General features: G+C 48.4%; 1 protein-coding gene across 2 annotated transcripts in view; it reads left to right on the forward strand.

Moving 5' to 3' along the window:
- LOC139277965 (uncharacterized) overlaps nt 1–13948 on the forward strand; it is an 81851-nt gene that overhangs the window by 51077 nt on the left and 16826 nt on the right. For both annotated transcript variants that reach the window (XM_070896602.1, XM_070896603.1), the window contains 2 exons: nt 10296–10430; nt 12919–13088. In XM_070896602.1, coding sequence (XP_070752703.1) covers nt 10296–10430; nt 12919–13088 — 305 coding nt within the window. The remainder of the gene's footprint in view (nt 1–10295; nt 10431–12918; nt 13089–13948) is intronic.

A 13948-nucleotide genomic window follows, 5' to 3' on the forward strand; every position in this document is an offset into this window, starting at 1 on the left:
ACTCTATGACCTGGACCTTTATTCACAGGACCAAGAAGTGATGACCCTGCATGGGACCTCCCTTTATATACCTGGATGACCAGGTAAGGAGTGTCTCCCACAAGTTCACCCCCTGTGGTCAAGCTGTGCATTGCTTAAGTATATACAGTATTGCAGTGGTGTTACATAGAGGTTACATACATGACATCACCTCCTCCCCCAAAGTCTTATTGGGATCATAGGTTAAGTCTTTCAGGTGGTCTACGCTCCCTTGTGGAGCGCCGCAGTTGGGACTCTGGTTGTTGAGCCTTGGCATGAGTGTCTGTCACCTGTGGTGATTCCGGGCTGACCGCCGGGACTGTGCATGCTGCTGAATGTTCTTGTTGCTCGTTCACTGGTGGTGGTGTGAGCACCATCTCATGATCTTCCTCGGGTTCCTCAGTGTCCATGCTGAACCTTTTTTTTACCTGGTCCAGATGCTTACAGCATATCTGCCCATTGTTAAGTTTAACCACAATGACCCTGTTCCCCTCTTTGTCTATTACAGTACCCTCAAGCCATTTGGGCCCCACGGCATGATTGAGGACAAATACGGGGTCATTTATTTCTCTACATCTCCCCCTTGAATTTCGGTCATGGTACTCATTTTGGGACTGGCGCTTGCCCTCAGCTATGTCGGTCAGGACTGGGTGAATGAGTGACAACCGAGTTTTGAGTGTTCGTTTCATAAGTAGCTCAGCGGGCGGGACCCCCGTGAGCGAGTGCGGTTGGGACCTATAGCAGGAGGCGCGATAGGCAGGCATTGAAGGGAGGGTCCTAGAATCCCGAGCATGCCTTGTTTAATGATTTGGACCGCACGTTGCGCCTGGCCATAGAAGGCCGGCTTGAACGGTGCTGTCCTGACATGGTTGATGCCTTTGCCCGACATCAACTCCCGGAATTAGTAGCTCGTGAAACATGGGCCATTATCGCTAACAAGGATGTCCGGCAAGCCGTAGGTTGCAAAGACCGCACATAGACTTTCCACAGTGGTGGATGTCATGCACGAATTCAAGATGATGCATTTCGAGTACGCATCTACCACAATGAGAAACATTTTTCCCATGAACGGGCGCGCGTAGTCTACATGAATACGTGACCATGGCCTGGTGGGCCAGGGCCACGGGCTGAGCGGGGCCTCCCTGGGGGCATTACCCAGCTGGACACACGTCGTGCACCTGCGAACACAGTGTTCCAGGTCTGAATCAATTCCCGGCCAGACCGGGCAATGGCCTTCATCAGCACGATGCCTGGATGCTCGCTGTGGAGTTACCTGATGAATGCCTCCCTGCCCCTCTGGGGCATGACTACCCGGCTGCCCGATAGATGGAGCTCATCCATCCGCCTGTGAAACGGTCTGACCTCCTCAGGGCATGCTCCGTGTGCAGGTGCCCAATCCCCAGTCAGGACACATTTCTTAATCAGAGAAAGGAGGGGATCTCTGTCCAGATTTTGATCTGGCGGGCTGTGATGGGGGAGCCTGCGCTGTCAAAGGAATAAATGGCCATGACCATCTCAGCGCTTTGTTCCGCTGCCCCCTCAGTGGTGGCCAGTGGAAGCCTGCTGAGCGCGTCAGCGCAATTTTCGGTGCCAGGCAGGTGCCGGATGGAGTAATCATCAGCAGCCAGTGTGAGAGTCCATCGCTGTATGCGGGCTGACGCACTGGCATTGACAGCCTTGCTGTCTGACAACAGGGATGTTAACGGCTTGTGGTCCGTTTCTAATTCGAACCTCCTGCCAAAAAGGTATGATGCATTTTTTTTGCACCATAGACACTTGCGAGTGCCTCCTTCGCAACCATCCCATATCCCCGTTCTGCTTGAGAGAGCGACCTGGAAGCATAAGCCACAGGTTGTAGTTGGCCCTCAGCATTACTCTGCTGCAACATGCACCCAACCCCATAGGACAATGCATTACATGTCAGAACCAATTTCTTACAGGGGTCGTACAAGGTCAATAACTTATTTAAACAAAGTAGGTTCTGCGCCCAATTGAAAGCCTGTTCTCGACACTACCCCCAAAACCAATCACAACCCTTACGCAGGAGCACGTGAAGCGGCTCCAACAACGTGCTTAAGTTCGGCAGAATGTTCCCGAAATAGTTCAAGAGTCCCAGAAATGAACGCAACTCTGATGTGTTGCCGGGCCTGGGCGCTCGTCGAATCGCCTCTGTTTTGGATTCGGTGGACCGAATCCTATCTGCAGCAACTCTCCTGCCCAGGAACTCAACCTCAGGAGCCAAAAACACACATTTAGACTTCTTGAGTTGCAGGCCTACCCGGTCCAGTCGGCGTAGCGCTTCCTCCAAGTTGTGGAGGTGTTCCTCGGTGTCACGACCCGTGATGCGGATGTCGTCCTGAAATATGATTGTTCCAGGAATGGATTTGAGCAGGCTTTCCATGTTTCTTTGAAAAATCGCGGCCGCTGATCGAATGCCAAACGGGCACCTGTTGTAAACTAACTGTCCCTTGTGCGTAGTGATGGTGGTCAGTAGTTTAGATTCGATGGCCAGTTCTTGGGTCATGTAGGCTGAAGTGAGATCCAACTTAGTAAACAGCTTGCCACCTGCCAGCGTGGCGAAAAGATCCTTCGCTCTCGGGAGTGGGTATTGGTCTTGTCGGGACACCTGATTGATAGTGGCTTTGTAGTCACCACAGATCCTGACAGAACCATCCGCTTTTAGGACAGGAACGATGAGGCTCGCCCAGTTGCTGAATTCAACGGGTGAGATAATGCCCTCTCTCAGCAAACGGTCCAATTCGCTCTCAATTTTCTCCCGCATCACATACGGCACCGCTCTGGCTTTGTGGTGCACGGGTCTGGCGTCCGGGGTGATGCGTATCACTACTTTGATACCTTTGAACGTCCCGATGCCAGGTTGGAATAGTGACTCAAATTGTTGTAGGACTTGTGAGCACGAACTTCGCTCCACAGATGACATTGCGTGCACATCCCCCCATTTCCAGTTCATCTCAGCTAACCAGCTCCTCCCCAACAGTGCAGGACCATTATCCGGGACAATCCGGTTCATTGATCCATTGTGTGTGACCGCCAACATTTCACTGCCTAGTACTGGAATGATTTCTTTGGTATACGTCCGTAGTTGTGTCTCAATGCGTTCTAGTTTGGGTCTACTGGCTTTGAGTGGCCATAGCTTTTCGAACTGTTGAACGCTCATGAGTGACTGGCTGGCCCCCGTGTCCAGCTCCACGCGTACAGGGATGCCATTTAATAAAACCTTTATTATCATTGGTGGCGATTTGGTATATGAGATATATGTATACCTGCTGAACTTCAGCGTCCTTTGATTTGCTCCAAGAGTCATCCTGCCTCACAGACCCCTCTTCTGGTCCATCCGCCTCGTAAATTAGCCTGGTTACAGGCTTCCTGCACATTCGAGCTAAATGGCCACTGAGGTTGCAAATTCTGCAGACAAATTGTTGAAACCTGCAAGTCCTGACAGAGTGTTTGCCCCCACACCTCCAGCATGAGCTGAGATTTCCATTGTTGTGAACAATAGAGCTATGACCCGGCATTCCTCGCTGATTGTCCCTTTGACTGCCCTTGAGTACCCTGTTAGTGGGTGTCAATGGCCCCATCACGGACCGCATTGTCCACTGTGATGGCATAAATGTCCGTTCAGCCTGCCATTGTCTTTGTTGAAAACCTACTCTGGGGTCTATTGCTGCCTGGGGTGTGTCGAACTGCCCTTGCCAGCCTGCGGGGCTCTGAGTCGCGTTTATGATATTGACTCCCTGATCCCCCGCCGCGTTGGAGGCAGATTTGCGCGCGTATATTATTTTGGTTTCCTCCTCCCCCGCCATGAAAGTCTGAGCCATCAACGCCGCCGTTTCCAAAGTCAAGTCCTTGGTCTCAATTAACTTTCTGAAAACCCCCGCATGACCGATGCCCTCAATAAAGAAGTCCCTTAACATCTCCCCCCTGCAGGCGTCTGTGAACTTACAGAGACTGGCCAAACGCCGGAGGTCCGCAACGAAGTCCGGTATGCTCTGTCCTTCACGACGTCGGTGGGTATAGAATCTGTGTCGGGCCATATGTATGCTGCTCGCCGGTTTGAGGTGCTCACCGATTAGTTTGCTGAGGTTTTGTCCGCCGGCTTTTCGGGTGCTAGTAGGTCCTTCATGAGCGCGTAAGTCTTAGGTCCGCAGCTGGTCAGCAGATGGGCCCTTCCCTTGTCGGCCGCTGCATCTCCCAGCCATTCTTTCGTGACAAAGCTTTGCTGGAGCCTCTCAATGAAATCGTCCCAGTCCTCACCAACACAGTACCGTTCCCCTGTGCTACCGGTGGCCATTCTCGTGGGCCGTGGATTCTCGTCGCCAATGTAATGTCCTTACTCAATGACACAAAACCCACACGAGGCACATTCTATGGACAAGGTCACTCTATGACCTGAACCTTTATTCACAGGACCAAGAAGTGATGACCCTGCGTGGAACCTCCCTTTATATACCTGGATGACCAGGTGAGGAGTGTCTCCCACAAGTTCACCTCCTGTGGTCAAGGTGTGCATTGCTTAAGTATATACAGTATTGCAGTGGTGATACATAGAGGTTACATACATGACAATTGGTGCTTGATTTAGTGCTCCACTTCCTGCCTGGCGATAAAATTTCACAATTCCAAAAGCTAGCGCCCCAAATGGGGCGATATCAAATTTCTCTCCCCAAGTTTTTTGTAAACACATTCAATCCCAAATTCAACCATTTTTTAAGACTTACTTAAATTTCTGGTAGGAATTGATAACTGGTAATGGAAAGAAGAATTGTGCACTTGTTATGCTGACCACTTCAAGGTTGGTGGTTCATGTACTCATACTGTGCATTTCCAATCTCATTAACAAGGTAGGTACAGGGAATTCCTTTATGCACAGAGACTCCAGCACAGACTAACATACTGGCTAGAAATTGGACAAGGCCCGATCACGGGCGTGGGGATCTCGATGCGGGGTCACGGCTCCGACTGCTCAATTCACTCACCTACTAATAATCTCTATTAATCATGACTCATATCTCACTTTCATAGCTTCACCACACCCTCACGCACTTACTGTTGCTGCAAGCCTCACACCCACATCTCATAGCTTGCACACACTGCTAACTATTCAACCATGACCAGCACATCACCCAAACACATTGCACCATGTTCACTGACACACTTCCCTCTCTCTTGCAGGACAAGGTGACTCATAACCGGCATCAGCAGGGGCTACCTGCAGGGAGACAGGCGCGCCTGTATGACTTAACCCCGATGAAGGAAAAGGTGCTGGAGATTATTAGAGCAGTCATTGCTAAGCCCGTAGCTAGCGTTGGGGCTGAAACACTCCAAGAGGACGGTGTCCTCATATCTAATCCTCCTTCTCGTATCCCACTACCCCCTCATCCCACAATCTCTTCTGATTTATAAGCTGTAGATGGTGCAAGAATGCATCTCTTGCTTTCCCACCCCCTTCTCCTCATCGCAACCCTATCCTTGTGCCTTTCTTCTTTCAGATAGCCAAGAACTGCAATCTGGCCAGGCACTGATGCAGGAGCAGGAACAGTAAGAGGAAGAAAGCAGTGATGCTGAAGACGCACCGTCACTTGATTTCACATTCGCAGCCACCAGCTCTGATACGGACATTCCATCTACCTAAAGGGATAGGTTAGATGCAGGATCTGCACGTGGTTAGACACGAGTGGCCTGCAGCCAGGGTAGGGGGAAACGGTAAAGCAGGTGCCAACTACCCGAAGGGTGAGGTTGCACACAAGTTCTGCTGCACAGGACTCAGATGAGGATTTCGATGGGGCGGCCTACAGAAGAAGGCTAATGGGTATGCTCAATATTGGTGCATTGGCAGGCCTGCTTGAAAGCCTGAGTACAATGACATGGAGCATGAATGAGTCCAGCACACACCATGCACAGGGCTTTGCACAGAGTTTTGAGCCCATCCTTTCCAGCATGGAAATAATGGGCAACTCAATTAGCGCATTCGTGGACCTAATCGTGACGCAAGGTCCAATGGCCAATGTCTCAGCTTCCATTGCAGCCCAAGCAGAAGCCACCCAATGTCTAGGTGCTGCAACGGAGGCTTAGACTGCAGGTTAAGCTTCATGCCACGCAAGCTCATACTGCTGCCATCGTGGCTGCGGTTACCAGTGTTGAAAGGGGTTTGCAGTCCAGCAATCTGTCCTCCAACTTTTACTCGGATTGCTGAGGTGCCACCCCGGGGGAGTGGCAGTGGCTCCATAGAGCACGAACCTGCTGCCCTGTATTAGGATGACAGTATTCGTGCTCCACCACTGCCACTCCACCAGTGCCCATGCTGTTGCCTGTCGGCCAGCCAGCCCAAACTGCTGGCGCACATGCCGAGATGGTGTAGTCCGAAGCTGAGCTTTCTGGGCCCAGAGCTGCTCGAGGTCGTCCTCCAAGGCCATTTGCAGTCGCCCCCACTGAAAGTTAACAGACTTACACCAGCCATGTTGCACTAAGGGAATGCTTAAGGTGATTAATTGACTCTCGTATGTAGCATTGGATGGTTTGATTTATAAATTTGGTTGGGAATGTTTGGTTTGTGGTGGCTTTTATTGTAGCATTGTGGCCAAGAGCACGCTGTGATGGTCAGTAACAGAGGGAAGGTGTGGGACTGTTGGTGAATGGGAAATTGGTGTTGCGTTCACTGGTACTACAGTTGAATGAGTTGATCACGGAAAGCCCAGTCAGAAATGGGCTGTGTTGGTTGCCTTCTCCTTTCCTTCTCCTCCTACTCCTATTACTCCTCCTCTTACTCTTCCTCCTCTTACTCTTCCTCTTCCTCCTCTTACTTTTCCTCCTCCTCCACCTCTTTTATTCTTCCTCCTCTCTCCTCTTACTGTTCCTCCTCCTCCTACTCCTCCTCCTCTTTGCTCTTATTCTTACTCCTCCTCCTCAGATCTTTGCCATATACGTGGTGGCAAGAGCTTTGCCCTCATGATAGCAAGGTTGTGGAGCATGCAGCAGACCACGATGAATCTTGAGACGTGCTTTGGCGAGTAGTGCAGGGCTTCTCCAGAGCAGTCCGGACAGTGGAAGCATTGTTTAAGCACGCCAATGGTCTGCTCTGTCAGATTCCGTGTGGCAGCATGGCTTTTGTTATATGTATGCTGCCCATGTATGCTTGGATTGTACATCAAAGTCATGAGCCAGGTGGTCAGCAGGTAGCCTTTGTCGCCCAATAGGCACCCTCTGGTTTATCGTGATGGCTCAAGTACGGATGGTACAGTGGACTACCACAGATTGAAGGATTCCTGACTGCTGCCAGGATACCGAGCACTGACCTGCATGATGCGCTGAGTATGGTCGCACACCAGCTAGACATTGAGGGAGTGAAATCCCTTCTGGTTGCGGGATCCTGCCAAATTCACATGCGGCATGCGCAATGTGACGTGTGTCCAGTCAATGGGACCCTGCACCATGGGGAAGTCTGCTATCCTGCCAAAGCCCCATGCTCACACAGTCCTCTTTTCTCTGGCAAGAGAAAATGTAATGTATTCGCCTCTCTTTGCATAAAGAGCCTCAGTTATACAACAGTGCACGGCAAACTGGGAGATGTTGGAAATATTGCCTGCTCCAGCCTGGAAGGAGATGGACACATAAAAATTCATGGCCACGCTCACCTTCACAACCGTTGCCAATGTTGTCCTCACCCTGCTCTGAGGCTGCAGTTCTGCCTGCAACAGGTAGCACATTTCACTGAGCGGAAGCAGCATGCTATAGACAGGGCTAAGCAATCCCACTATCAACAGATCAAATCAAAGCTCTGAAGTCTTACCACATCCAGTCGTGAATGGTGGTGGACTATTAAGCAACCAACTGGAGGAGAAGGCTTCATGAATATCCCCATCCTCAATGATGGCGAAGCCCAGCACGTGTGCAAAAGACAAAGAAGTGTTTAAAACATCTTCAGACAGAAGTGCCGAGTGGATGATCCTATCAACCTTCTCCTGAGGTCCCCACTATTACAGAATCCAGTCTTCAGCCAGTTTGATTCACTCCACATGATATCAAGAAACAACAGGGCACACTGGATACAGCAAAGGCTATGGGCCTGACAACATCTTGGCTGTCGTGCTGAAGACTTGTGCTCCAGAACTAGCCACACATCTAGCCAAGCTGTTCCAGTACAGTTACAACACTGGCACCTATCCAACAATGTGGAAAACTGCCCAGGCTGGTTCTGTCCACAAAAAGCAGGACAAATCCAATCTGTCCAATTACCACCCCATCAGTCTACTCTCAATCATCAACAAAGTGATGGAAGGTGTTGTCGACAGTGCTATCAAGCGGCACTTACTGATAACGTGCTCACCGATGCCCAGTTTGGGTTCCGCCAGGATCATTCGGCTCCAGACTTGGGCAAAAAATGCTGAATTCCAGAGGTGAGGTGAGAGTGACTGCCCTTGACATCAAGGCAGCATTTGACCGAGTGTGGCATCAAGGAGCCCTAGTAAAATTGTCAATGAGAATCAGGGAGAAAACTCTCAGCTGGCTGGAGTCATACTGAGCACAAGGGAAGATGGTTGTGCTGTTTGGAGGTCATCACGGCCCCAGGACATTGCAGCAGAGTTCCTCAGGGCCGTGTCCTCGACTCAACCATCTTCAGCTGCTTCATCAATGACCTTCCCTCCATCATGAGGTCAGAAGTGGGGATGTTCGCTGATGACTGCACAGTGTTCAGTTCCATTCGCAACTTCTCAGATAATGAAGCAGTCTATGCCCGCATGCAGCACACCTGGACGACATTCGGCTTCAGGTGTTCACCTCCTGACTCCCCAAAGCCTTTCCACCATCTACAAGGCACAAGTCAGGAGTGTGATGGAATACTCTCCACTTGCCTGGATGAGTACAGCTCCAACAACACTCAAGAAGCTTGGCACCATCCAGGACAAAGCAGCCCACTTGATTGTCACCCCATCCACCACCATAAACATTCACTCCCTCGACCACCAGCATACCGTGGCTGCAGTGTGTACTGTCTACAAGATGCACTGCAGAAACTCACCAAGGATTCTTCGGCAGTACTTGCCCAACCCGCGACCTCTACCACTTAGAAGGACAAGGGAAGCAGGCACATGTGAACACCATCACCTGCTAGTTCCCCTCCAAGTTACACACCATCCTGACTTGGGACTATATCGGCGTTCCTTCATCGTCGCTGGGACAAAATCCTGGAACTCCCTCCATAACAGCACAGTGGGAGTACCTTCACCACACGGATAGCATAAGGGGTCGGCCATTTAGGACTGATATGAGACATTTCTACACTCAGAGGGTAGTGAATCTTTGGAATTCTTTACCCCAGAGGGCTGTGGGGGCTCAGTTGTTGAGTATATTCAAACAGAGATCGATAGATTATTGGATATTAAATGAATCAAGGGATATGGGGATAGTGCAGGAAAGTGGAGTTTAGGTAGAAGATCAGCCATGATATTGAATGGTGGAGCAAGCTCGAAGGGCCAACTCCTACTTCTTATATTCTTGTATTAGAGGGCGTTAGCTGGGGCGTTGGGGTCGAAAATGGCAGCGCTGACGTCAAATCAGCACGCTGATTAACGTCATAATCTGCATAGTTCTGGCGCATGCTCCCAGCACCCGCACTAACAACCTACCCAAAATGGCGTCCAGTGCAGCCCACACCAGAAGTGCGCGGCGCAGAAGCAGTTTTGGACCCAAAACGGCACCTCTAGCGCTGAAAAAACGTGCGCTACGGAGCCAAATTTAGCGGCCCCTCTCCACATAGGAAGCTTGTTATGCAGTAAGTTTGGATTTTCTGGCATCTGATGGGGTTGGTTTGGTGGTGCAGCAGTGGTGGTTAGTGAGTTCATACCTGTCATTACTTGCATACACAGTGAGGTTATCATTGTCAGTGCACAGTACAAGCAGAGATTAGACATCTCTGTTCACTTTAAACAAGGAAAGAGAACTGGTTGGGCAAGTCATTCTCAGGTTGTACTCATGTAGTTCTGCATTAGGTTGTCTTCAGCTGCTAGGCCCTAAGCTCAGGAACTCGCTCCCTAACCTCTACGCCTCTCTACCTCTCTCTCCTCTTTGAAGATGCTCCTTAAAACCTACCTCTTTGATCTAAGCTTTAGTCACCTGTCCTAATATCTCCTTATGTCGCTCGGTATCAAATTTTGTTTGATAACAGTTATGTGAAGCACCCAGGAAATGTGTAGTGGTTAGCAGACGATTTTGGTTGATCAGCTAAAATAATTGGAGCAATGGAACCTTTCTCTTTACAGGCTATCCTGGGTGGAGTGACTCATCCAGTGAGACACAACCAATATTCACTTTTTATGAAGGAGCTAATAATAATGACAATCAGAAGAAAGATGAACAGAGAAAAGAGAAGAAGAAAAGGACAGGAAAAATTAAAGGTGAGATGCAATAGCAGTAATATAAAGATTCCGGGTTGAATCTTCAGGAGTGACTTACCATTAGATATCTAAAATTTGTTTTCCCTACCCACCCAATATGTTCATTTTGATCTTTTGCTTATTTATTACTTTACATTGCTGTCCTTTTGTGTTTAATCACAGTCACGGTGGGGGTGGAAAGTAGATCTTACGGCCATTCAAATGCTTTACTTAACGGGTTGAAACTTTCACATCCTTGTGTACCTTGTTAGGATAGACTTCGAAGCTGACTAGTTGTCAGGTGCAAATACTGCCAACAGAGGGCCTCCATCAGTTGTTAATATTAGGCACCTTCTAGTGATATAAAACTGGTATTGCAGCACTTCTGTATCCACAGGTCTCACAGTAGGGACACTCCAATTGACCGAAGTTCCCTTAGCTAGTGAAAGACGGTAAAAAAAACAGCCAGGATTCCAGCCCCTGAGCAGTGACTTTTTGCTGAAAAATCTCTGGAACCTTCTAATCCCCAAAATGGCCACCTATACATGCTTGACACTTGTTTGTGACAACTGTGATTTGTTTTCAATGAGGTGGTGACTAGGGTAAATACACTTAGCCAGCAGAGAAACGGGTACTAATTGCCCAAAATGATTTATTAAAACTGGAGCACCCCCTCCCCACCTGAAACTGAACTATCCAGCTTGGCACCAAAAAGTGAGTCACCCTGGCTGCAGCTGCAGTATCTTACTGCTGGTTTTGCTACTTCCTGTTGACAAACTGAGAGTTAAAAATGAGCACATGTTCTGGGTTTTATGAACTCTAATTAAAAACAAAAGCAAAGTTACTGTGACCAAAACGGGAACTGGTACAAATTTTATTAGTGTAGTTTTGTATTTTCATGAGATTTTTTTTGGGGGGGGGGGGCGATTCATGAAAAAATAAATTAGTTTCAGGAGATGAATTAAATCTTGATACAGATACTATAGAGCAATAATAATATACCTAAATATAACCACAAATTGAAATGCACATGTAAGTGAACCCAATTGAGACAAAGTCCAAGTAACTTCTTGAAATCTTTGATGTGGCACTGAATGCCATTTTCTTTCTTCTGTAAATAGTGATGGCAAAGTAAATTTGTTTTTAAGAAATGTTAATTTTTGCAGACTCAGATGGCTATACAAGTGAGTAGCTGAGCTATACCGGCCAAGAATTTGCCAGGTTTGATGCCCAGTCTGTGCTGATTTAGTTGATCTCAATAGGGATGGTGGTCGAAGCACGAGAGTTGGTCTCAGCAACTTTGGCTTAAGGAAGGGAAAGTTGCTCATGGCTCCAGCCCTTGGTTGCTATCCAGCTACTCCTGCTGGAAATACACATGCATGGACATTCACCGAGGACAGGAACTGATTCTGCTCCCTCCCCCCATGCTTAACTAGATAGCTGACATTAACAGTCCAGGCTCACACATGAAGAATGGCCATTTGCGTGAAGCACCAGAAGGCTACTGACACCCGCAGAACAGCACCGCAATAATAGGTTAGTCCATTCTGATAGAAGACAGGGAGAATTGTGGAGGCGGGGGGGGGGGGTGGCGGGGACTGTTAATTTTTATCTGATAAATAAAAACTACACAAGTACACCATTTTTTTTCCCTTCCAATTTTCTGCCCTCCCCTCTTGAAGACTTCTGCCGTGGTATGATTCCACAGACGCCTGTCACCCCTCCAGCTCGTTGCCTAAGAAACCATGTGTGAGTGTAAACAGTGGGTGTCAATATGCTGCTTGAGCATGGAGAGCTCCTGCCTGTCCTCACTTGATGTCCACACACAAGCACTTTTCCAGCAGAAGTCGGTGAGTAGCAATCGGGCAGGAACCCTGGCTGTTCTTTTGCCTTTGACTAGCCAGGGGAACTGAGATCAATTGGAGCAGTTGCCCAGCTGTAATCAACTAACTCTGTCTGGACCATCCAGATATGCATGGCCCAGTATCACATTAGATAATGCCTTTATCTATAAAGCTATTGGAGAACTCTGCTTTTATATATTTCTAAAGGAACATAAAGGATTCAATCCTCTGCGGTACTTTGCCGAGGATTGCATTTACCGCCGAGAATGGGAGCTACCGCCTGCTGCCGCCCAGATTCAGGGCATAAGTCCCATTTTTGCTGCTGGGCGGTCTTTCCAAGATTTTTCCATGAAACTTCCACCCAAAGTACCGTCAGGATCTCAGTGGTCCTTTGGGCAGTACTTGGGCGGAACTTAGCTTCCACCAATTTTGGGGCCATTGTCCTTTTGTGTTTGCTAGGCCAGGAGAAGGTACAGTTGTGAGGAGCAATGGGGAAGGAGGGGTTGGGGGTAGGAAAGTCACATCTGGCCTACATTGTGTCAGTCTTTTTAAAACAAAATAAGTATTTGTCTGTCAACCCAGAAGTTATTTTGATTGAATCGAGGAAAGCTTTATGACAGCTGATCCTTGACTTAGCTCCTCATTTTAAAAACTATTCTGTTTAGAAACCTTAAAGAAGAACATGAAACGCCTCAACCTCCAGAACAAATCAAGCCAAACGTCCACCCACAACAAGCAGAACGCCGTGTCCAGCCAGAAGCTTGATAGGAAATTGGAAAAAGAAAAAAAGAAGACAAATAAGCCTCCGTTTGAGGCAGGAAAGTCTGTGGCAGAGGTACTACACTACCAGTTGTGGAAACTTGTTTTTTATGCTTATCAAGCTGATGGATGCTAGCGTTGAGAAATTAAGCACTTTTTTCATTTCAGAGACTCACTATCCAATATCGGACACTCTCAGGTTAGGTATAGCACGGTTAAATGCATAGTAAATTTCCCTCTGCTCTGCTACAACAGTTTGCCTTAACCCAATCACAGAGTGCCCTGTACTGCATCAGTGTGATCATTTTTTTCATTTCCTGTGGCCTTTCTGAGCGAGGCCAATTCAACCGCATTTTTTATGCTATGCTCACTAGTAACTAAATTGAGACTACACCAATCTCAGAAGAGCATCCTCTTGCATTTCCTACAGAGGCCATCCTGTGGCCTCTTTGAGTCAAATTGTACATTTGGTGCCAAAAAAGGTTTAGGTTTGCCTGTAGGCAAATACCGATTTGGGACTGGGTTCAGACAGTCCCAAACTCAATTCACGTGGAACTATTAAACAGATCAAGGAAACATTCACCCATCAATCTGGTCTGGATTTGAAACCAGATCTTAGAGGTAAATGAAAGATCAGTGTCTAATCTAAAATGGGCTATTCACCTTTAGGAGTGTCACACTTGCACCTGAAAAGAAACATAGAAACATAGAAATTTACAGCGCAGAAGAAGGCCATTCCGGCCCATTGTGTCCGCTCCGGCCGACAAAGAGCCACACGGCCCTTGGTCAGCAGCCCTAAAGGTTACATTTAAACCTATGAACAATGATGGAAAGGCAACGAGCACCCAGCCCAACCAATCTGCCTCACCACAACTGCGTTACCCCTTATACTAAAACATTCTACACTCCACCCCAACCAGAGCCGTGTGATTTCCT

Source organism: Pristiophorus japonicus, chromosome 13 (assembly GCF_044704955.1).
Source record: "Pristiophorus japonicus isolate sPriJap1 chromosome 13, sPriJap1.hap1, whole genome shotgun sequence".
Lineage (NCBI taxonomy): Eukaryota > Metazoa > Chordata > Chondrichthyes > Pristiophoridae > Pristiophorus > Pristiophorus japonicus.